General features: G+C 42.5%; 3 protein-coding genes across 4 annotated transcripts; all 3 read right to left on the reverse strand.

Annotated features, from left to right (window-relative positions):
* Nucleotides 1–2,626: 2,626 nt before the first annotated feature.
* rabggta (Rab geranylgeranyltransferase subunit alpha) lies at nt 2,627–8,967 on the reverse strand. Of its 2 annotated transcripts, none has more exons than XM_071895615.2 (17): nt 8,866–8,967; nt 8,468–8,504; nt 8,223–8,333; nt 7,795–7,919; nt 7,498–7,685; nt 6,999–7,256; nt 6,671–6,754; nt 6,495–6,577; nt 6,280–6,369; nt 5,630–5,735; nt 5,466–5,517; nt 5,300–5,388; nt 5,071–5,159; nt 4,874–4,990; nt 4,639–4,752; nt 4,392–4,479; nt 2,627–3,499 (listed from the first exon to the last, which is right to left on the reverse strand). In XM_071895615.2, the coding sequence occupies exons 2-17, from the start codon at nt 8,468–8,470 to the stop codon at nt 3,351–3,353; spliced, it is 1,746 nt and encodes a 581-aa protein (XP_071751716.1). In that variant the 5' UTR covers nt 8,471–8,504; nt 8,866–8,967; the 3' UTR covers nt 2,627–3,350. The 2 variants fall into 2 exon arrangements, with proteins under 2 accessions (XP_071751716.1, XP_071751715.1); XM_071895614.2 differs by having other exon boundaries at nt 6,280–6,375.
* Nucleotides 8,968–9,068: 101 nt separating this feature from the next.
* Nucleotides 9,069–14,233, reverse strand: LOC139908791 (GTPase IMAP family member 8-like). The gene is made up of 6 exons (XM_071895613.2): nt 14,055–14,233; nt 12,039–12,758; nt 11,193–11,891; nt 10,243–11,022; nt 9,978–10,145; nt 9,069–9,887 (listed from the first exon to the last, which is right to left on the reverse strand). Exons 1-6 carry the CDS (start codon nt 14,068–14,070, stop codon nt 9,679–9,681), a joined length of 2,592 nt encoding a protein of 863 aa, XP_071751714.2. The 5' UTR covers nt 14,071–14,233; the 3' UTR covers nt 9,069–9,678.
* Nucleotides 14,234–15,952: 1,719 nt separating this feature from the next.
* LOC139908815 (uncharacterized) lies at nt 15,953–21,764 on the reverse strand. The gene is made up of 8 exons (XM_071895651.2): nt 21,513–21,764; nt 20,010–20,048; nt 19,580–19,909; nt 18,618–18,923; nt 17,847–18,104; nt 17,367–17,408; nt 16,475–16,562; nt 15,953–16,350 (listed from the first exon to the last, which is right to left on the reverse strand). Exons 1-8 carry the CDS (start codon nt 21,541–21,543, stop codon nt 16,188–16,190), a joined length of 1,257 nt encoding a protein of 418 aa, XP_071751752.1. The 5' UTR covers nt 21,544–21,764; the 3' UTR covers nt 15,953–16,187.
* Nucleotides 21,765–22,299: the final 535 nt, after the last annotated feature.

The following is a 22,299-nucleotide window of genomic DNA, read 5'->3' on the forward strand; positions in this document are numbered from 1 at the left end:
TTTTGAAGGTGGGGTGCAACCGCGAGTTTTGGGGCTGTAACAGAAAAGTGGTGTAACGACAAGTGTACGAATTACTGAGCCCACGAAGTAGGTGGTGCGTATGCTAATTATTTTACTTTGGAAATGACTGTCGAGTAATGAGTAATTATTTTTTTGCACAATTTTACGCCTACTGTGTCCCATCCTTAATACATAGGTAAGACAGACTTACCTGACAGTGCTCACTTCCCACTGTCGCAGCCCAAAAGTGAACAGAGTCAGTGAGAAATACAAGCACAAAGCCTTGCAGACTTTGATTGATGTTTAGATTATACAGCAGTGTGACAGAAACATCTGAATTATCTACACAGACTGGTTAAGTTGCTTCGAGTCTGAGCAGCAACTGTGAGAGGTTGTAACAATCAGCCTGATCCTGTGATACAATTCAAAGGGATATTGTACAAATATCAAGTAGGGCTATAGGAATATTATTGGGATATTTCACTGATACCGTAGGAGATTAAAAGGCCGTTAAGTAGGCCTACAGTAAGGTCACCATAAACTCATTGAGTAGGCTACCAGAAACGCACCATAAGTCCCTATTTGGATATTATAGTCTAGTGATTTTTTGTCAGGGAGAGTCTAGATAAAGATGTATCTGTATAATTAAGGCCAATTAGTGCGTTAGGCCTATCTACAGAAACAGGTTCAGTTGGACACCAGAGGCAGTTTTCTTTCTGTTGAAATTCGTTTTGTGTTGTATTCACCTTTAGGCTATAATAGAGCTGAGAAGTGTGGTTTCTTACAAAATCACTTTCATTTCAATTAATTTCTTTTGGTTAGATGATTTTGACTTGAGGTAGACTATGTGTCAGAAAAGGTGGATTCTGTGTGCCACATTTTATTTGTAAAGCAAAAAAACATCAACTTTCTTTGTATGTATGATTCTTTTTAGGGTATGAGCAATTTTCCCAAAATGGTTCAGAGTGCGACTAGTCCCCCAGAAACTTATTTTAGAAAACAATCAAGTGTTCAGATGATATTTATTAAGAACTCTACAGTCTATTTAAGTCCAAGAATTAATTGAGATAAATTAATTAATTAAATAAATACAAAATCAGTTTTTATATGCTATTTTCTAGTATCTTGGACATTCAGCATGATTTGGGGAGAAAGAAAGAAAGAAATTTGGTTTAGCCTATATGAAGAAGTACTTGGACCAGTAGTCTACGTGATACGCAGGTATACGCCGTATACCCACTAAGAAAGCTCCAGGATTTCCGTATACCCACTTAAAAATGCGCCAGGATACGTAACAGTATAGTTTTGTGACAGAACTTTCACTTCAGTGATTTTGTTTCGTAAATACCGGGTAGAGTGTAACTGCAATAAAATAAGTTTTGCAGGGGAAGGCATCTCCTCCATTCACACTTCCATTCATTAAACTAGTGCAGTGCCCGTTCACCCCGCTGCCGCACAGAGCGCTGTTCGCTTGTTTAGTCAAAGTTTATTAATATTGAACGTGTCGCGTGTCCAAATTGCACCAAATCCGACACTGCACGTCCTTGGGTCCCCAGCAATACACCCGCCAAGTGTGAAGTAGATCGGACGAACGGTTCTCGAGATATGCGAAGGACACACATACAGACAGACAGACAGACAGACAGACAGATTCCTTGCTCCTGTGCGCTCTGTCTGTGTCACGAAGCGCGGAACGTGGTGGCTTCCCATGTAGGAGGGGCTTTGAGTTTGGCCGTGGCCCGTGACCTGGACCTGACGTCACCTACCAACGAACACAGTTGCTTGATGGTCATTTCCCCGGCTCGACAGTTAACATTATACAGGGTTGCTGTTTCTTGACTTAATCCAAGAGGTTAGGTGGTGTAGAAATGGAGGACATTTGTTTTAAATTACTTTTTTTTTTCTGGGGCCAGACCCACCCCCCAGACCCCCCCCGGCCAATTATATATCGCCCCCCCTGGAAACAAATCTCTGAGTACCCACTACAATAAACTAGACTACACTACAAGATAAGTAGCAGAAACAGAAAAACTGGTCGATTGGCTTCACAAGCACATTGCATCATCTATTCAGCAACCCTGAATTTTTCAGATGTCATGGAACAGTTACTGGGAGTTCTTGTTGACAGACACCTGTTGCTCATGTACTGCACTGTTACAGCTGAGCTGTCTCACTCATAAGAAGCACAATCATACAGCATTTACTTTAATAGTTTTCTTACTATGGCCACAAAATAAAAAAAGGTGTTTTACTTCATTGTCATTATTACCACCACCATCTCCCCTCAGGTTGCTTAGGGACATTCCCACAGTATAATTTGGCATCAGGTCCAAAAACAACAAACAGCATATGAGCAATAAAAAGCGTTACCAAAGGTGCCAAACATGAAACAGGCAGTGACACTCCCAAATGACAAAGTGTTCAACTCCAGGTTTTCTTTGGAACCCCTTTCAAAATGCCTTGACGTCAAAGTAAAGCAGGCGTCAACAGCTGTTGCAAAATCAGATTTAACTCACAAAACGACAATGACAATGTTGTAACTGAAGACAAATCTAATTCAGACGACACACCCTTAGTGGTGCTGGCACACCTATTGAGCCACCTGGTGAATAGGTTATGATATATTTGTCTAATTTCAGGAAAAGCCTGTACCTCTGATGTTCCCATGTCGTCGACCACAGAAAACCACACAGGAGGCTTGTTGGAAGGCAGTGACACCATGTGTGCTGTTTTATTGGTGGATCAGTGACTTACTGTGCAACACTATAGTGTCATATTTTAAATGTTTTACACCTTTCAAAAAATATGTATAAGAACTATGCAACGCTCCGATCATCAGCTTTTGTTAATAAGTCTCAGCTTTTCTCCAAATTTAACCGTGACATTCGACTTTCAAAGCTTGCTAGAAGCAATAAGCCAATCCATGTACAGTCGATTTACTGCATTATCAGTGTTACAGCATGCATTTGGGTGTGTTGTGTTGAGCACCACATCCGTACGCACACACAATTGAACAAACCGATGCAACAGAGAGTAATACACACTTGCAAATGCACAGGTATGCAGACAGACACATTATACATACACACACACACACACACACTCACACACATCTAGACTTTCTGTGAAGGTGTTTCAGTGAGGTCTTTGACATTATGCTTCAATGCATCAAGCATTCAAATCTTTCGGGCCGGTGCGATTCAGATTCTCCCAAACAAGTGGAATAAACAGTGGTATAGTCACAAGACACTTGGAAAACACCCACTTGCTTTTCAAGAACATACATGCCCAGAAACGGGGACATAAGAACAAACAAATGACGATGGCAGTGATTCCTGCCCTGCGTCTGATCAGAGCAGGAGGTCGGTGACTGACGGCAGCAGCTCGGCTAACTCCGCCTGGATGTTGGCAGTCTGGGTGACGGGGTTGCCACGGAGATCAAGGCGTTTCAGCTTGGGGCAGGAGGCCAGAGGTTGAAGGTCTGCCAGCTTGGATATTTCTGTGCATTCAGGTTAATGAAAATCTGTACTAATGGTCGGTAACATTAGTATCAATGAACAAAAAAGAAACTGCACATATCCTCATAGTGTTCCTAACACTGATGCAGACGATAAAATGAAAAATTAGACATTCATTTATTTTTCTATCTCTAAAATTGGAAGACTTGGATACAAACAGGTGTATGTAAGTACGTTCAGGTCGTATACACACTGAAATGTCATTCAGTGTCTTAACCTGCAAAGATAATTAATTCCTGTCGGGCGAATCAACTGAGCTAATGTGGGTTAGTGAAGCGTGAAGGGGAAGCGGTCTACAGCGGGTAAACGTTGTTTGTCTCTCTCTCCCTTCTCATTGATGCTGGTGTTTGTGAGTTGAAGAGTCTGTTGTCGCCGCTGCAATTTCTCAACTCTGTAAACACAACCCTTGTATTCGAGCACCTTTTATGTTACATCCAGGCTGGTAAAATGAGCCAAGGGGATGTGGCCCGACGCTCAGCAGCCACCGATTTTCACACCTAGCCAAGCAGAATTTGATGGGGGTCGTTTTGCGGCATCGACCCTTTCACACTGAATGGTGACCCACACATTTCCGAGTCACTAGTACACAGTGAAAGAGGTGTGAGAGGTGCTGACTGTTTCAGCCATTTAACCAATTCAATAACGCCAGAATATTATAGGGCAAAAAATAAAGGGAAACCCACTGCTATTTTTTTTTTTTTTAAATAATAGCTTAGGACAGCCTGCTGCTAGACGCTGCTATTGCATCCCCCCTGTCAAACCAGCTGAATCCCACACACTTGAGCCCTGTGACATCTGTGTCACATGACTAACACACACACAACCTCACTGAGTCAACAAACTAAAGAATATGAATCTTTGATTTAAGGATACTGTTATTCTTTAAGATGACTTCCTCCAGTTTGGGAAGATGATGCACTCCTTCCAAGTTTTCTATGGAATTGTTATCAGCCTCCAAGACCTGGAAGTGTGAAGCAGTCATTTTAATCAGAACGTAATCAATATGTAAATATATATTTCCTATGGTAATCTACCAACCGGGCTGAAGGACAAACAAAATAAGAAATGAAAGACATTCCTTGTATAACAGATAATTGGATTGGAATTGCAGCTTTATTACCTCCAGGCACTGCAGCATCGCAAACTGAGGAGGCAGCCGCTGCAGCTGATTGGAGGACAGATTAATATGGGTAACCAATAACAGCTGGTCCAGGTGGCATAAAGTGGTCAGGGTCTGTTGTGAAAGAAAGGGGCCAAAATCACTTTACATTAGACCTTTCCAATGGGCAAGATATTCCTACAGGATCTCATAACAAGTTAAAATAATGTAATTGTCAGAATAATTATGAACCAACCTTGTCAGAGATACTGAAGACGCGTACTTCTGCATACTCCATTTTGAGAATGGTGTTTTCAATCATAAACTTACTGCACAGGTCACTGTAATAGGCAGAGCGCATGGAGTCCACCTCCTGAGGGAGAAAGCGGGACAGTTTACTCAGTGTCCTGTACCAGCACTATGTACCAGTATAATCTATCAGCTGGTACTCACTTTGAGTGTTTGGAAATGAGCCAGGGTCTCTTTCTCGTATCCCAGGGGGTCTAGTGCCCTCATCAGGAGGATGATGGTCAGCAAACACCCTGCCAGAGGGAGGAGAGGATCAACAACAGGATCAGGGGAAGACTTCATTGTGATCTGTTTATATGCGTGTGGTTGCCCATTTGGCTCTGTAAAAAAACCGAGGAACCCTGTGGATGTAAGGAATATAAAAAGCACTTACACTTATTCAGCGGCTCCAGTTCTTGCAGCTGATTGCAAGATTGCAGCTCAGACTGTAACACTGAGGTCTTCTCCACTGACAGTTCACTCCTACAGAGAAAGGTCACACTCAATTCTTATTCCTCAAACAAACTACATGATACACAGTCATCGTGCAAACGCAGTACCTGAAAAGTTCCTGATCAGTAGCGGAGTCCCGACACCAACTCTCAGTTCGACCTGGGGAAGTTAAAGATGATTTTCAGTGAATGGAAACTCGAGGAAATGTAAACGATACAGCCCCTAAGAGTACATGACATTTAAATCCCAGTGGATGCACAATATGCATCACCTGTGTACAGAGCACAGTCTCTGTGAGTGTGTTTTTCAGTCCAGTGCACAGTCAGATTATGTTCATTGGTGATGTCACTTATCGTCCCAGGAGGAAGATCGCAGATCTGAGCCCGAGTTAAGGTTCAAATATGGACAAAACTCCAGATGTGCTTTAGTACAGAGAAATGTTTGCGATACTCTATTTATTCCTTAAGGAGAAATGCTATTTTTGCTTGATCCCTTCAGACCGTCAGATCAGCTACAGAACAGCACCCCGGGAGCTGGGAGGGATTCAGTGTCTTGCCAAAGGACACTTCAGCAGAGCGGATGCTTGCTAAAAAACATCTTAAAGCTGTTTGACTGAAGTGCCTTCTGTGCCACTCTGTATTGCGAGGTTGAAGAAGCTAACAAAGAAATGATACACAGTACATTCCAGTCGTAGTGATAACATTAACATTGCATCAGTGCATTGATCGATGTTACAGTCTAATCTTTCTCCACCATGCTCTTCATTGTTACACACGCCATAGCGAGGTCTTATCAGCAGGTGGCATGTAAAGAATGATGTGAACAGAATGTTAAACCGGTATCCTGTACAGTCAGCAGCGTGCAGTGACAGTCAACATTAACGGGTGTGGTTATAACCTGGTGTAATACTGGAAAGGATACCCAAACGGGGCTGTGTTTGAAGCGTGGGTGGACACTCCTCCATTCCACTCTCTGGGGCTGGCCGTCCAGCACCAGCATCAGACCGACAGACTGAGCCTCCGAGAACAAAGGCATGAAGGGAGGGGATTGAGAGAATGTATGGCACAACCAGGGTGTATGAATACGGGATTAAGAATGAGCCCACTCCTTTCATGAGACTATGTGAAGGTACTCACATTGACGGGCCTGGAGAAGGCCACGGCCACTCTCTCCTCGTCCCGACTGACATACACACAGCTTATCATCTCCTCACGTTCCGCTGTGACAGAAAGTTAGGTGTGAACAACTCGCATGTGATAAATGAACACAGCAAATACACACAGCATATAGACACGATTACAGAGACACACACCTCTGCCTAGCAGCCACCGATAGTAGAACCAAGCGCTCTGGTCATTGGGGTCGGTGAAGAAAGCATTCTGTACGAGCTCATATTCTGGACAAAAACATGAATAAATTGATATTGTTATATGCTAATTGTAATAAGGTGGATTTTGCAGTGTAAAACAGCTACCATGCATACATGAAGTTATCAGGCATCACTTGTTAAACCAAACTATAATGCTTACAGTGCCTGTTAAGATGCAGACTGCCCCCTGTCTGTCTCTAATCAGTATTGCCCAACTACAGACAGCTGACTAGACAATACGACCACTCATTTGCCAGGTCATGATGTGTACCTTTGAGCAGCTGCTCCTCACAGACGCGGTGGGAGTGGGTTTGTGGGGAAGGCGGAGGGGAGGACTGGGGGGGCTGGCGGCAGGGCGAGGGGGGCTCCGGAGACTCCGGGTGGAGCAGCGGCAGCAGAGTGCTGCGGTAGTGCCAGCTGGAGTAGTTGGAAAAGTTGGAGCCTATGAGACGATCAGTGAACTGCAGCTCCTGATCCACGGGCACGCCGGACATCTTCACTACCATCCGGCGATAGTCCCAGCAATGAACTGGGTGAGATGGGAGGATAACGGTGTGAGAAGGGGACGGAAATGACAGCAAGGAAATAATGCAGTGAGGTGTCGTGTCTAGCTAAATTGAAACAAAATACAGAATTGTCAATAGCCTCCCTCCCTCCTCATCTCTGTGAATCTACAGTCTCCTTAAACCTCCTCCTCCACCCCACAGCTAACACCCCACTAATGAAACACATTTCCTTGCTCTTTCCTTTTTTCCCCCTGCACTACTCACAGTTGCGGTCGTCCAAGCTGAGGCAGCGATCACACAGGCTCAGTTCTCTAGCCCAGTCCGGTCGAGGCAAGCGGACCGAGACCCAGCCTCGGTGGTGCCAGCTGCCGTAAGACTTGGGGTTCACCTTCAGACAAGACTCCAGAAACGACAGCTCGGCCTCGTATATCTTCTGCACATCGTCCTCCTCCCTGAAATAAAAACATCATCCTGCTGTGATATCTCAAGATGATTTATTCGTCAAAACACTTTATGCAGTAAACTATTTGGAAGCTGCAGCATAACTGACAGTGATCTAACCTCACAGTCTCCAGGTGCATTAGAATCTCTCTTCTGTAGTTCCAGAGGGTCGCAAAATCAGGATTGGATGACAGTAGTTGCTGGGTCAACTGGAGGGCCTCGTCATCCCAAACACCCTCCTTCCTCTGACAAACACAACAGGGCGAGTGAGTGTGTGAGAAAGGCAAACAGACGGACAGGAGGGAGGGACATGAGACAAATGAGCAGAAGCGGATTAAGTGATTAAGTGATTCTGAATCATAATTCAATCTAGTGAGGATCATTTATAAACAATGGTAACAATGAATTAACAAATCTGAAACTGCTTAATGGCTGGTCAATCAAACTCCATCCGCAAAGCATAGAGCCTGCTGAAAGTACTTTAACTTTCATATACAGCCTGCAGCCTTTTCTTTATGGTGCAATGTGCATTTTTTTTTTGAAAGGACCTTAGAAAAACAGGCGTCCCGTGCAGCCACATATATCTTCAGTTTCTTCTCCCGCTCCTTTCTTTTCTCCTCCTCCTGCTGAGCTGTGGATTTAATCTTTACTCGACCATGCTGTCAGTGACAGAAAGAGGGGGAGGTGGTTACAGTTCATTATGATGAATAATTGACTCCCCCATATATGTAGGCACTCTGACAATAAAGTGTATGCATTTCAACACAAAATGAATGAAGAATGAGTCTCTTACCATCCTTTTCGTCTGGGAAAGAGACTTCTCTAAAAATCTATTAAACAAAATAGCATATGAAGGGTGAGATTCTAGGTTAGGCCTAGGTAACGTTAATATTACACAGACGCACAGAGAGCTGACAGATTCATATGGGCTCAAAAGTTGTGACAAGTAAATCTTGTGAGTCCTAACGCTAGTCGATCATCAGTGTGCATGTATCCTGCCCTCGGTGAAGTTAAAAAACACAACACAGACACTCCTGAGCCATCTGAAGTTAGCTTGCTACGTTAGCTACGTTGCCAGTCAACAACACTGGGTTGGGCTGATTCACTGTTCATTCACACCAGTGTAGATTAACAGGAACGTGCGACAGAATATGTATTTTAATTCTAAATTTTGTAAATCGCTTTACTTACCTAACAAACACACGACTGGTTTAACTTCGTTTGCTTTATGTTTTCCGAAATACGGTTAGATTTGTCTGTGTCACTCTGGAGACTCTAACAACTACAATTTTTACTTCCGTCTCATAAAATTGACGTCACGGAAGGAATATTTCCATAATCATAATGTTATGGCGCTCTCTAGTGGAGAAATCAGCAAACAACAGCACAAGAAATATTGTTCCACTTATTTATTTTACTAGCAAGAGTTTGGTCGTACATATACACACAGGAGGTAGAGTTAACAGTGTTTTGGGGTGGAGGGATTTCTAAAAGTCCACAAAAAAACAGATGAAAATGAGATGACAGTGACAAACAGCCCCTAAACAGCATGGTAAGTGAAAGTTAGCCTCACAAGTTGAAGAGTCTATTGAGTTTAATGTGAACTCAATATATTTTGACATACATAATTTACTAAAATTGCTCTGACATAGTGAAGCATGTCTTATTATTTCTAATTATGCACATGCACATAATAATGCACATACACACATACACATGCAGATCATTATTTATGAATCAAAATTAGTTAGTTTGCTCATTTGAATCATGATGCATATCTAAATGTGTATTTGCAAAATATTTAAAGAAAATCACATTTGTATCTAACAGCTAATGTTATTGGTTAAGTTTACTACAAACATATACTGACATCCAGTAGAAGTAGGCCTACCCCTGTTATACACCACTGAAACTCCCCAAGTAAGTGCAAATTCTGCAGTGCTATAATGCAATTTCCATTTTCAACAGTCTATTGAGACTATGCAAAGAGAATGGCCTCTCATTTCATTCAAGATCATACATTTCTCTGTTGGGGTCAAAGAAGTCTTTGCATGGCAGGGATCTGTATCCTGATGTCTGAGAGAAGTTGAGGGTCAGCTGGTCCTCTATGTTTCTGCCGATTTGAAGTGTGGCCAGCCAACCCAGGACGTTCTCAAAGTTGCTGTTTGACTTTTGTCTGTCCGGTAAAGACGACGGTGGGCTGTCGTCACTCACTGTGAATCAAACAAAGCACAGATTGATTTTGGTGTCATGGTGAATGCTTTGGTGAACGCTACAAACCATAAAACCATATTTTTACTTACGGCTTGGGATCAAGAACTCCATGCTGTTCCGAAGAAGATTTGAGGATTTCAGTATGTCCTTATCCAGTTTTTCAATTTCCTGGCTGATTTTCTTCTCTATCTTTTCCTCTTTCTCCTTTCCATCTTTCTTCTTTTGACCAATACCTTTCATTTTTGGCGTCTCACCAACTAATAATCGATCATCAAAACGAAAGATTAAAAAATAGAGCATTTATGTTAACATGAAACAACGTATTGATCATCCCCATCACAGCATAATACTCACTCAGTGACTTGTGCTTGGTGGTTGTCACACTTCCCCTGAGCTCAGCTTGCAGGTCGAGGAGTGTTTGCCTGAAGCCCGTCATCAGCTCCAGCTCTCTCCTCCTGTACTCCTGCTCCAGATGTTGCTTCAGCACTTGCTTGAGCTCCTTCCTCCTGAACTTCTCCTCAATTCTCCAGTGGATGTCTCTCATGTCTGGGCAGAAAAGCTGGCCGCCGTTCCCTGCCACCATTTCCTCTATCTTCTCAAACAGCTCGGTAACCTGGTTAGTGTCCATCTTCTTCATGTTGTTGAGGACGTGGTACTTGTTCTCACACTTGTCTACCAGCCATTGTAGAGAGGCTTTCTCCCTCTCGATGTGCTCCTCTATGGATTTGTCTTCTAGCCTGTCTCCATAGGTGAAGACGACCAGCGTGTGTTTCCACACACTGGCATCGAACAGGCTCATGTGTTCCTCCATCGCTTTCTGCCGAGCTTCTGTGAATGCCAAGTCCAACGGGACGACCAGCAGAACAGCATGGGCTCCCGAAGGGCAAAGAGACAAACCTTGGACGATTTCTTTGTCCTTCTCCTCGGTGCACTGGGAGGGACCCCTGTGCCACCCTGGGGTGTCAATCACTGTGATCAGTCTGCCTGCAACGTCTCCCTTCTCCGCTTGACAGTATTCATTCTGACAGGTGGCAAAGACTTCTTTGCGCAGGAGGATATTTCCCGTTGCACTCTTCCCAACCGTCTTTTGACCAAACATCACCAGCCTGAGCTCCTGTAATTTATTTCTGGAACCTGAGAAGAAAACGACTATCTGTCATTACAAGGTGAAAGACAGCATCACATACACACAATATGAAGAAACAGTGGGGTGTTGTTATACCACTACCATACATTTACCAATAGCACATTTACTCATAAATAAAAATTGCGACACTAATGTTGCAGTGGAATCTGAACTCTACCTTTGTAACTCGCTCTTTTGGCTTTGATTTTGCTTTGCCTCAGTTTTGCTCTTTCTTCCACTTCCTTTCTTCTTTCCTCAATGGTCAGAAAGATCTGCTCATCTGGGACAAAATGGTTCCAACCATTTCCAGCGACAATTTCACTGACTTTCTCCAGCATCTCTGTGACCTGAGTGCCATCATCTTTATTCTTATTATCAATGACATGGTATCTATTGCCGCATTTGTCAACAAGTGACTGCAAGGCTTTTCCCTCCCCTTCGATGTATTCCTCTATGGTCCTCCTCCCCAGCCAGTCCCCTCTGGTGAAAACTACAACGGTGTGTTTCCACACATCTTCCCCGAGCAGCTCCAGGTGTCCCTTCACTGCGTCTTGGTGCTTGGCATTAAAGGACGCATCTGCGTCGATCACCAGCAGGAACACATGGGGCCCGGGGCGGCACAGAAACATGCTGCTCATAACTTCCTGTTTGATCGTTTCGGGGGTGTCAGAGGCCGGGAAGCCTTTCCACCAACCCGGAGTGTCAACCAGAGTTATAGCAGTTTTGTCCACATAACCCCGCCTGACCGCTGAGTGTGTGGTTCTTTTCCCATCCTCTTGCTCTTTGACTCCTAAGATGGTGTTCCCTACTGAGGTTTTCCCCACGTTTCGACTTCCCAAGAGAACCATCCTGAGTTCTGGGATTGGCTTTTGGTTTTCTGTTGTCAGAAAAATCAAAGCATAGTTAGCCATGGGCCTTACAGCAAGTCATAGATTTTACTAAAGTGATGACAAAAATATTGCAAACAATGATACAAGAACAAATATTACAGTAGCTGTAATGTTTGAGTTTACCCAGCATTCACCTGGAATTAGTGCTTTCATTTTCTGCTTTTGTTCCTCTGCCCTCTTCCGTCTCTCATCTGCCCTTTCGGCTGTTGCCCGTTGCTTCTCTTGAATGATTTGAAAAGTAAGTTCATCTACCTCATAGCAACCGCCGTTGTTGCGCCACACCATCTCGTCTATCTTCTCCAGCAGCGATGTGACCTGCGATGAGTCACTTTTATCCTTGTTATTAAAAACATGGTACCTGTTCCCGCACCTCTCTACTAACCACTTGAGCGCCACTCCCTCGCTCTCGATATGCTGCTCTGTTGTCTTCTGCTGGAGGAAATCCCCGCAGGTGAACAGCACCATGGTGTGTTTCCAGACCCTCTCTCCCAGGAGCTTCATGTGCTCCTCCAGCGGTTTTCTCTGCTCCAGGGAGAAAGCCGAGTCTATAGGAATGACAAGGAGAAAGGCGTGCGGCCCCGGAGGACACTTGGACACGTTGAGCTTGAACGTCTGTTTGTCCCCCTCCGGGATCTCAGTGAGGGAGTGGGAGCTGTTCCATCCCGGGGCGTCGACCACAGTGAGCCTGCGCCCCTCCACCGCCACGTGTCTCAGTTCAGACTGAGCTGTCCTGGTTCTGCCACACTCAAACCTTTCCCTCCTCAGTATGGTGTTGCCAGAGGAGCTTTTACCAGACCATCTCCCACCAATCAGAATGATCCTGACCTCTGGCAGGGCAATGCTGCCTTTCTTCCCTGTGAGGCAAAAAAAATCATGAAAATCACTCTTATTGGACCAGACATACAGTATAATGCAGAAACAGAGAATATTGACGTTGTTGGGTGGAAACCTTGTATCTCCAAAATAAATTTTAAAAAATGCCTTGTTTTAGCTTGATAGCAATGCATTTTTGGCATTATCCAATTGATTTTGAAAGAGTTTCATAAGCCCCAAGAGGTCAGAGGATTTTCTCAACCATAGAAGATCCTTCAGTTGAAGTGAAAACATGAAAATCATCAAAATTGGGAATGACAAGGTTTTCACAGCAACATGTAAAAATGTTTCTGCTGCTTTAGATTATGACGGATAGAAAAGAAATGTTGTTGTAAACGTGTGCTGTGTTGTTCCTCAGTGAGTTATTTCTGAGAGTTATTTTTGACTTTGTCATGCGAGTCATGCTTTGGACAAATCTGCGCTGATGCCTGGAGAATAACAACAATGGGAAACAAGATCAGAACAGTGAAATATTTTTAGAATGTAGCATCTTAGACCTTGAATCAAAGCAAATTATGTTGGATGTCAAATGAAAAAAACTTCAAGGAAGTGAGATCAGTGGAATCAGCTGAGAATGAGTCATCATCCTCCATCAACACTGGCGTTTTGTGATGTTTAGAAATAATAAAAAAAAATCCTCACTTCCTTCCTGACATTTCACTTTATCTAAAAATATACAATGGCAAAGGAAAATGCATGAAACGTCTGCCAAAGGGTAGGATCATGAAAAGCAGGGTTTACCTTCTTGGAAGGTGATATTTTGGGTGTCATATGTAGTTCTGGGAATCAAACTTTTCCTCCTTTCTTCCTTACAGGCAGACAGGAATCAGGTCTAGCTGGTTTTGTTTGGCATTGTACCAGAGCCTTCAGTATTCAGGTAGGGCATTGTTGATCTCTGAACGCATACCACTGCTCTCAATTAGAGACTGCCTGTTTTTATTGTATCGTTACTGACTTATCTAGTGATCAAGGCAAAGTAAATGGTCTCCACACATTGTTGACTGCTATACAGCAGTGTAAGGATTGTAAACAATTATCCCTTTAGTTAACAAAATATGCTGTTTGACTGAGCTGAGTTTGAGCCCACAGTAGTTTTGCATGTTACGTGAGAAAAATACATAATCTGAATATTTGATAGTGCTAAATCTACACAACATATCAGCCAGAAAGCCCTTGATAATGGGACACTTAAGCTTAAAGTAAGTGTGTCTTGAAGCACCTTAAACTATGCAGCTACAGTACGTATGTATTAAACGATACCATCTTGATTAACTCACCAAGGTTTGTCTCCATGTTGTCTGGTCTGCTTCTTGTCTTCAGCCGGAGGTCTCTCAGCTCAGCAGAGGTCAGTGAGGGTGAATCCTCTCAGAAGTTGACCCTCAGGTTAAATATGTTCAGAAAATGTGATTTCCTTCTCTAGGAATTTCCATCAGACTTCACTCGCTGCCGGGCTATGCTTCTGTGATTGCGTGCAATGTGATGGGAAACTGAACCTTTAGATAGAGCCACCTAACTGGTTTCACCGGCATGAAAAGCTGAGAAGTTGTTTGTTAACCCTAACCCAGCCCCTATTTGTATGTAGGTCAAATAAAATAGCACATCAATTACAGTGGATAACAAAAGTTTACACACCCTTTCAAATTTTCTACTGTTATTGCCTTGAGGTCTGATTAAAAAACCCATTAAATCAGACTTTTCCCACTTTAATTTAGATATAGTAGCCATCAAACTCAAGGTAAAAACAACTTATTTATGATAATGTATTAAAAAAACAAACAAACAAAAAAACTTGGTTTCGTAAATGTACAAACCCTTGAGTTAATAGTTAGTAGAAGCCCCTTTAAATTTGATAACCGTCTGTTTGGATACATCTCTGCCAGCACATCTGGATGTAAGAATTTTTTCCCATTCTTCTTTGCAGAAAAGTTCAAGCTCACTCAGATTTGAAGAGGACCTCTATGCTCACTCCGCTTTAGGCCAAACCAGAGATTTTCTACAGGATTGAGGTCTGCACTCTGACTGGGCCACTCCAGGATACTGATACTCATTTCCTCCAACCATTCCTTGATTGATTTGGCCGTGTGCTTCAGATTCTTGTTATACTGAGAGATTAACGTCTTATTTAAATTGAGCTTTTTTGTTGCAGAGGGCAGCAGATTTTTCCTCAGAATATCTTGTTATCTGGAGCTATTAATTTCCCTCTCTATCCCCTCTGAAGAGAAACAGCCACATATCTCCATGCTACCGCCACCATGCTTCACAGTAGGTACTTTGTTCTCGGGGTGAGGAGGAGTTGCGTTAGCTCTGCACCAAAACATATCTTCTGGAATTAAGACCAAAAAGTTCTACTTGGTTTCATCAGACCATAAAACATTTTTCACATGATTTTGGGAGAGTGGCTGTGTCTGCTTGCATAATTTAGATGGGACTGGATGTTCTTTTTAGTGAGAAGTTGCTTTCATCTTGGCACCCTAACCCACAGCGCAGAATTATGGAGTGAAAAGTGAAATGGTTACACACACACACACACACACACACACACACACACACACACACACACACACACACACACACACACGCACACACACACACACAGTCCTGGAGATGCCAGAACTCCTCCACTTCTTGATTATAGTCTTCACTGTTGCATGGTGTATTAAAAGTCTTTTTATATCCCTCTCCTAATCTTAACATTTCAACAATAACATCTCAAAGATATTGTGTTCGCTCCCTGTTGCCCGTGCTTGTCTCCTCACACTGATATACACTATGCAACAAAGAAAACCTCCAGTGAACTCCTAGTTTTAATTAATCTAATTAGGATCACTTCATTTAATTAAAGCTGGAGGAAAATTAGCTGTTACCATGCAGGGTAATGTGATTGGTTAAATCATAACGCAATTACAAACCACAAATTGAATGGGTGTGCGCCACTACGGTGTTTTAGCTCTCCATTTTTAATACATTATCAGGAATGAGGAGCGTTTTGTTTCTACTTTGGTTTTGTAGCTTATTTTATTCAAAGGAAAGTGAAAAAAGTCTAATGGGGTTTCATTTTAGGCCTCAGGGCAATAAAAACTAGAAGATTTGAAAGGGTGTGTAGACTTTTGATATCCACTGTAAATAAAAAGCATGATCTTACTTTAGAACAAACTAACTGCAAACAAAATATATGTATGTTGTACACAAATATTTATTTTAAAGTGGTGTACTTCATTGAAATTTAATATATTCAAATATGCGTGACATGCCCTCACAGCAATTGTCACTGAGATGCAGTTCAGGACTGTGTGTCTCTCCAAGACCTAACAGCATTTAAATTCAGATTTTAAATTCACATCCAGTGTAGCAGGAGAGTAAAAAACAGTGTTCAGTATTTTCTGGACATGTTTTCAGGTGAGAGCAACCCTTTAGCTGACGGGGTATAACTGCTTGTCCAGCAGATTGGACATCTCCATCCAGGACAGATCCCACTGCACCTCTGTCACATCCTGCTTGGTCTTGGGAAGCTCCACTGCCGGTAGTTCTTCTTTGGAAACTGGCCAGCAGCTACGGGCACACAATATTTGGTACCTTCACCCAAATAACAGACATTTAGTGAACAGTTTGACTTGTGATTCATTTTATAAACAATACATATGTACGGTAGAGAGAGTGATAAGTAAACTGAGCCAGTTTTACAGATGCTGTAACTAACCTGTAGTGATAAACCAGCCAAACGATCAGAGGAATGAAGAGCAGAAGTCCGACAATCCAGCAGGACAGAATAATCCAGGTCCAGGTGCCTGATCAGAGAAACAAATCATATTTATCTATACACAGTATTCTGTTACATCACTGCATGGCCATCTTGGCAGGAAAACAACAATGAGCTGTGTATACTGTAGGAAATGCATGTGACATCATGGGAATACTATGAATATGTGTCACGATCTGCAACACCTGGGTAGTAACAGAAACTGTGTAGTGTGACTGCAAATCAACACAAGATACTTTTCCAAGTGTCATACAGTAATGTGATTTGTAGGTTTTGTGCTGATGTTAGAGTACTGAAACGTGGACATGACAATTTGAAAAAGCAGCTCAAATGAAAAACATTTGTAATTATCCCTTCAGATTTCATTTCTAAAGCAGAAATACGCACATTAGGCATTGACTGAGCACCGTTTCAGAGGTTTGAATGGGTGTAAAACGCACCCCAACACTGCTGCTACAGAAACAGTGAGTTAAATTGAGCTATTCTTTGGTTCTTGGAGCTTATTATTTGGTCTTTTTTTTATCATGCATGCAGAAGATAATTCTCTCTGAAGGGCAGCCTCACACCACTGAGAGTTATATAAGATATAACAAACTGAATTTTCAAACATTATGCTTGGTTTATGCATAGCCCGCTGTATGTCTGAAAACATGACAGATTTTATCCAAAAAAGGAACCAGAGGTAATTTAAAAAGTAATACAACAGTAACATATTTACACATTTCAGTAATCAGAAACTGATTACTTTTCTTTGCCTGGTAATCGTCACAGTTCATATATCAGTATTCCATTTAAAACTAGTGGGTGTATCAACAATTTGAAATCAGTTTACCATGAGTGGAGACTGTTGTCCCATCTGCTGACGTTGAGTTTCCTAAAACAAAACAGTAACACTTTACAATAAGGGTACATTAATTAAGGGTTAGTTAATGCTTAATATGCATTAACTAACCCTTAATTAACAGTTAACTAATGTGTCTGGTAATCATTTACTAATGGTGTTCATGTTAACTAAGGTATTAATTTATACATTATTTAATAGTCATCTTTATAAACTATTAAATAATGTATAAATTAATACCTTAGTTAACATGAACACCATTAGTAAATTACACATTAGTTAACTGTTAATTAAGGGTTAGTTAATGCTTATTAAGCATTAACTAACCCTTAACTTAGTGTACCCTTATTGTAACGTGTTACCCAGAAAACAAACCACATCCTTTCAAAGATTGACTTTCGGTGATGCAACATAGAATGTTAAATATTTGAATGAAATTGAATAAATTAAACAACGGCCATCCTTCCTCACTTCCCACTGATAACCAGCTCTCTGGGCTCTCCATCTTTCTGTCCTGGGAAGCACATTTGTAGAAGCCTTCGTCTGCCCTCGTCACATTGTCAATCGTCATCGCTATTACATTCTCTGAACTGTCAGAGCTGTGAACTTCCACTCCATCTTTGAAGAAGGTGGTTTTGCTGCGGTTGCTGTTCCAGTACTGGCAATACAAGACCACTTGATCGCCCTCTGGAACAGTGAAGGCGGGGCTCTTCATGATGATGGTACCATCTGTTGGACAAAGATTATCATCATGTTTAATAGATACCTTCGTTGTAGCTCATTAAAAATACCTGTATGACCCCTGGACATATCAATCATTATCATTTTTCTTATATCAAATACAGTCTCTCTATCATGTCACTTTAAAGCCCCAGTCTAGGATTTTTGGACCATCTACACTCCCAGTCAAAAGTTTGGACACCACATTTTCTTTATTTTTTTTATTTAGAATAATAGTAATAAAGACGTCAAAACTATAAAATAACACAGATTCTTTAAAGTAGCCTCCCTTTGCCTTGATGGAAAGGCAAAGGCTTTGGAAAGAAATTCATACATAGGCATCAACTTCACTATTTATATTTGTCTAAAAAAACAAATTTCAAGCATTTAAGCATAAGCCTTTAGATCAAAATGGCTTTGAGATGATGAAAAACATAATACATTCAATCAGCTGTGTCCAAACATGACAGACTGGACCAGTGTGTTTGTGTCTTGGATGCACTTTGCACTACAAAGACTCACAGCTTACGGTGATGTTGACTGCGTTGCTGCGGCCCTCAGCACTCTCACACCAGTACAGTCCACCGTTCCCACTGTAGACCCCGGAGAAGACACACGCGTCGGGGACGTCCGCACTAACGGCGCCCTCTAGCGGGGAACACGGTCCGGTCTGGACGTCTGCGGTCCTCAGTCCAAAGTCCTGAGAGAACTGCCTCAGTCTCCAGCCGGAGGAGTTGCTCCGAGACGCGGGGCACCGCACGGTGAGACGCTCCCCGCGGAAAAGCTGCCTGCTGCTGGGAGTCACAGTCAGCAAGGGAGGGGGCAGGTCTGAAAGAGGGAGGGGGGGGGGGGGGGGGGGGGGGGAGAGAGAGCAGAGCACAATTGGGAATGCAGTTGTAGTAGTTGCCTGACATGACACATGGTTGCATCTCCTAAGGTTTACCTGCATCTGCATAAATGTACTAGCCATTGTGTGCCTATAGGCTGCTGAGTAATGGGTTACATACACTACAAATATACTGCAGACTATGAAAAATAAAGTGCATGCCATTACAGTTAATAAGAAAAACACAGCATTTAGATTCTAGATGCACTAATAAATACTTGTTGGATTACACACATGATTGAAAGGAACAAGGCCTTTTTGACTGTGAGATTAGACATTTTCACACAATTAAAAAGTATAGATGTAAATGACAATAATCAGATCATTCAGACTCAATTCCAAAATAGGATAGACACACATTTGAACTTAATTGGTTGTGGTATGCATTTTGGGGGTAAACTAATGTAAAAGTACCTGCAAATAACCAGAGTATGTTGTCGCGTTAGAATAATCCAATAGATTACATTACTAACTCTACATTATAAACTGGAACTGTACTGGATTACATTTTGAAAGTAACCTTCCCATCCTGCTGTGTTGTAGTGTGTATATAAAAGAAACCCACACTGCAGAGCCTGTATCTGCTCCTGTAGCTCACCTGACACGGTGAGCAGGGCTGCGTCGCTGAGCAGGACGGTGGTGGAGTTGCCGCCCCCCCCTCCCCCTCCCCCTCCCCCTCCCCCCTCCACCTGGCACCAGTAGCTGCCCTCGTCCTCCCTTGTAACCCCCGTGATGGAGTAGCTGTCACCAGAGAGCAGGTGTCTGGGGTTCGGGGTCGGAGCTGTGTGTGGTTTGTGTCTGAACCAGCGGTAGGTCCACAACACAAACCTGGAGCCCAGCGGTGCCACGCCACACTGTAGCAGCACACACTCGCCAGGGAAGACGTTCGACCCCGGAGGCCAAACAGACACGCTGACCTTGGGAGCCTCTGCAGAAAGATAGAAACTCAATATTTTCCTGCTCTTTTCCTGCCTGTGTCAAATAAAGCGTGCAAGCTCTTTATCAATATGTAAGTCGCTTGTCTTTACCTTTAGATGTAGCAACGTGGACGACAAATGCCGTTACACCTGAAAAACAGAGAAATGTATTGGACACAAACCCATGCAGAACTATAGCAGCCAGTATAATATAAATAGTGAAGTTGATGCCTATGTATGAATTTCTTTCCAAAGCCTTTTCCTTTCCATCAAGGGAGGGAAAGGGTGGCTACTGCAAAGAATCTAAAATATAAGATAGTTTTGATTTGTTTGACAATTTTTTGGTCACTGCATAATTCCATTCGTGTTATTTCATAGTTTTGATGTCATTACTATTATTCTGTGTCCCTGTAGCCGCTCCACCAAAGCTTGTTCCTGCCACATCGGTGCCATTTTGGGTATGTGAGTCCCAAGAGCCTGTAGTCAGCTCTGCCAATCAGAAGTAATGTATTAACATGAGAATGAATCGCAGCTCAGATGGCTTGTTCCCAGATGGCGGCACGCCAGCGGAAACTGGTCAATTATGGTCTAGTGCTGATTTTGAACCAGAGCATTATTTAACCAAGACAATGAAATGTAAAGCCCCGAAAAGGAGTGAATCTAAATATTCAAGTCGTACTTTAAACATTACATCCAACATGACCGACTGTGTGTGTGTGTGTGTGTGTTAGGTCTAGACACTATTGCAACATTCCCTCATTCTGTCAAGACTTGGCTATAAAAAGACATCCCCATCCAGGCTGTATTGTTTATATACATGGATGCTCATACTGTACCATGCACACACACACACACACACACACACACAAACACACACACACACACACACACACACAATCAGAGTGCTGCCACGCACTGTGACAGTGGGGAGCTTAACATTTCTTAATGAGACTGTTTAGACGGTTATCATCCCCATGGGTGTGGAAGGAATGTACACACATTCACTGTATTTTCCTGTCAGACAGCTGTAGCATCCACAGATAATATAGTGCTGCTGCAGTCGTACAGTTTGGAACATAACTCATGTTCGTCAAAGACGTAATTCACAATGATTTGGCAGCCCTCACCAAATCATTTCCATTAGCCCTATTCAGATTCTGGTCGCTGAGCATAATTTTAAGTTAGCACTCTCTGAAATTCCCTGCTGCAGGCTAGCAGTCTAGTAACATTTGTATCCCTGCAAACTGTACTGATATCTATATCAAATAGAGAACATAGCTTTAATCCTAAAACAACACTGCTCTGACAGCTGAGACATGATAAATGCAGACCCCCCCTTAAAGTGCAAACAGAAAACTTGGACAGTTTTCTCCACCAGTGGAGCGTGCTTTAAACTGGATTCACTCAAAATGTAAACATATGTTTTTCTTGTAACGCTGCACAGTATTCTGGCCCAACTCCACATAAATAATGCATTTAGTTTTTACCAACCGTATGTTGGTAAAAACTAAATGCAGAGCCAAACAGATAGGCCTGTGTGAATTCAATCATTCATCAGCAACAAAGAGGCAGCTGTGCATCAGTCAATCAGGTTTAATCTGCTGTTTAACTCACCCAGAAGCCTGGAGATGAGGATGATGTTCATTCTATCAGGAATTGAACGTCCAAAATTAGACGCGGAGTTTGGCACAGTTATTCTCCTCTATGTTTCCCTGTAAAAAACAGAAAGTGATAAAAGTCATAATGGGGATATCTATCCACCACCTGAAATTACATATATTTGACAGGTCCAAGGTTCTGATCCATAGGGTTTTTATTCTAGAGGCTATAAGAGAATGAAAGATGATCTGTTAGGAGGAGCTTCGACTCCCTATCACAGAAAACCCTACTACAGAGATGGCCATCTTGGTGGGGACACTTCCTTCCTCCTTTATCCAGTTAACAGGCGGAACCATTAGACAGCAGAATCCAGAGACAGAGAGGAAGGCAGCGAGGTGAAGCTCCCTGTGGTGAGACGCCCCAAACCACCATACAGCCAATTTACTGAGATTCTCTGTAGAACTCTCCATTTAGTACTTGCCTCTCTGATATCATCATCATCATCATCATCATCATCATCATCATCATCTATCTAACACACCTCTTCTGTACATATGTATAACCCCCCCCTATAAACCTGATTTAAATCCGCTATGAAAATATTTTTCATCTTTTTCATAGCGCACATTTTTGACATTGTTTCTGTATCTGTAGGTTCTGCTGCTAATGACATTGCTGCTATTCTGCATATCCTGCACATGCTGGAATCCTTATCTTTTTGCATTTTCACGTTTTCATTTCTACAAGTGTTGGCATTGTTGGTTGTGTGTTTATACAATCCCCATTTTCTCTATTCTTATTT

This window comes from Centroberyx gerrardi, chromosome 9 (genome assembly GCF_048128805.1).
Source record: "Centroberyx gerrardi isolate f3 chromosome 9, fCenGer3.hap1.cur.20231027, whole genome shotgun sequence".
In the NCBI taxonomy this organism is placed as follows: Eukaryota; Metazoa; Chordata; class Actinopteri; order Beryciformes; family Berycidae; genus Centroberyx; species Centroberyx gerrardi.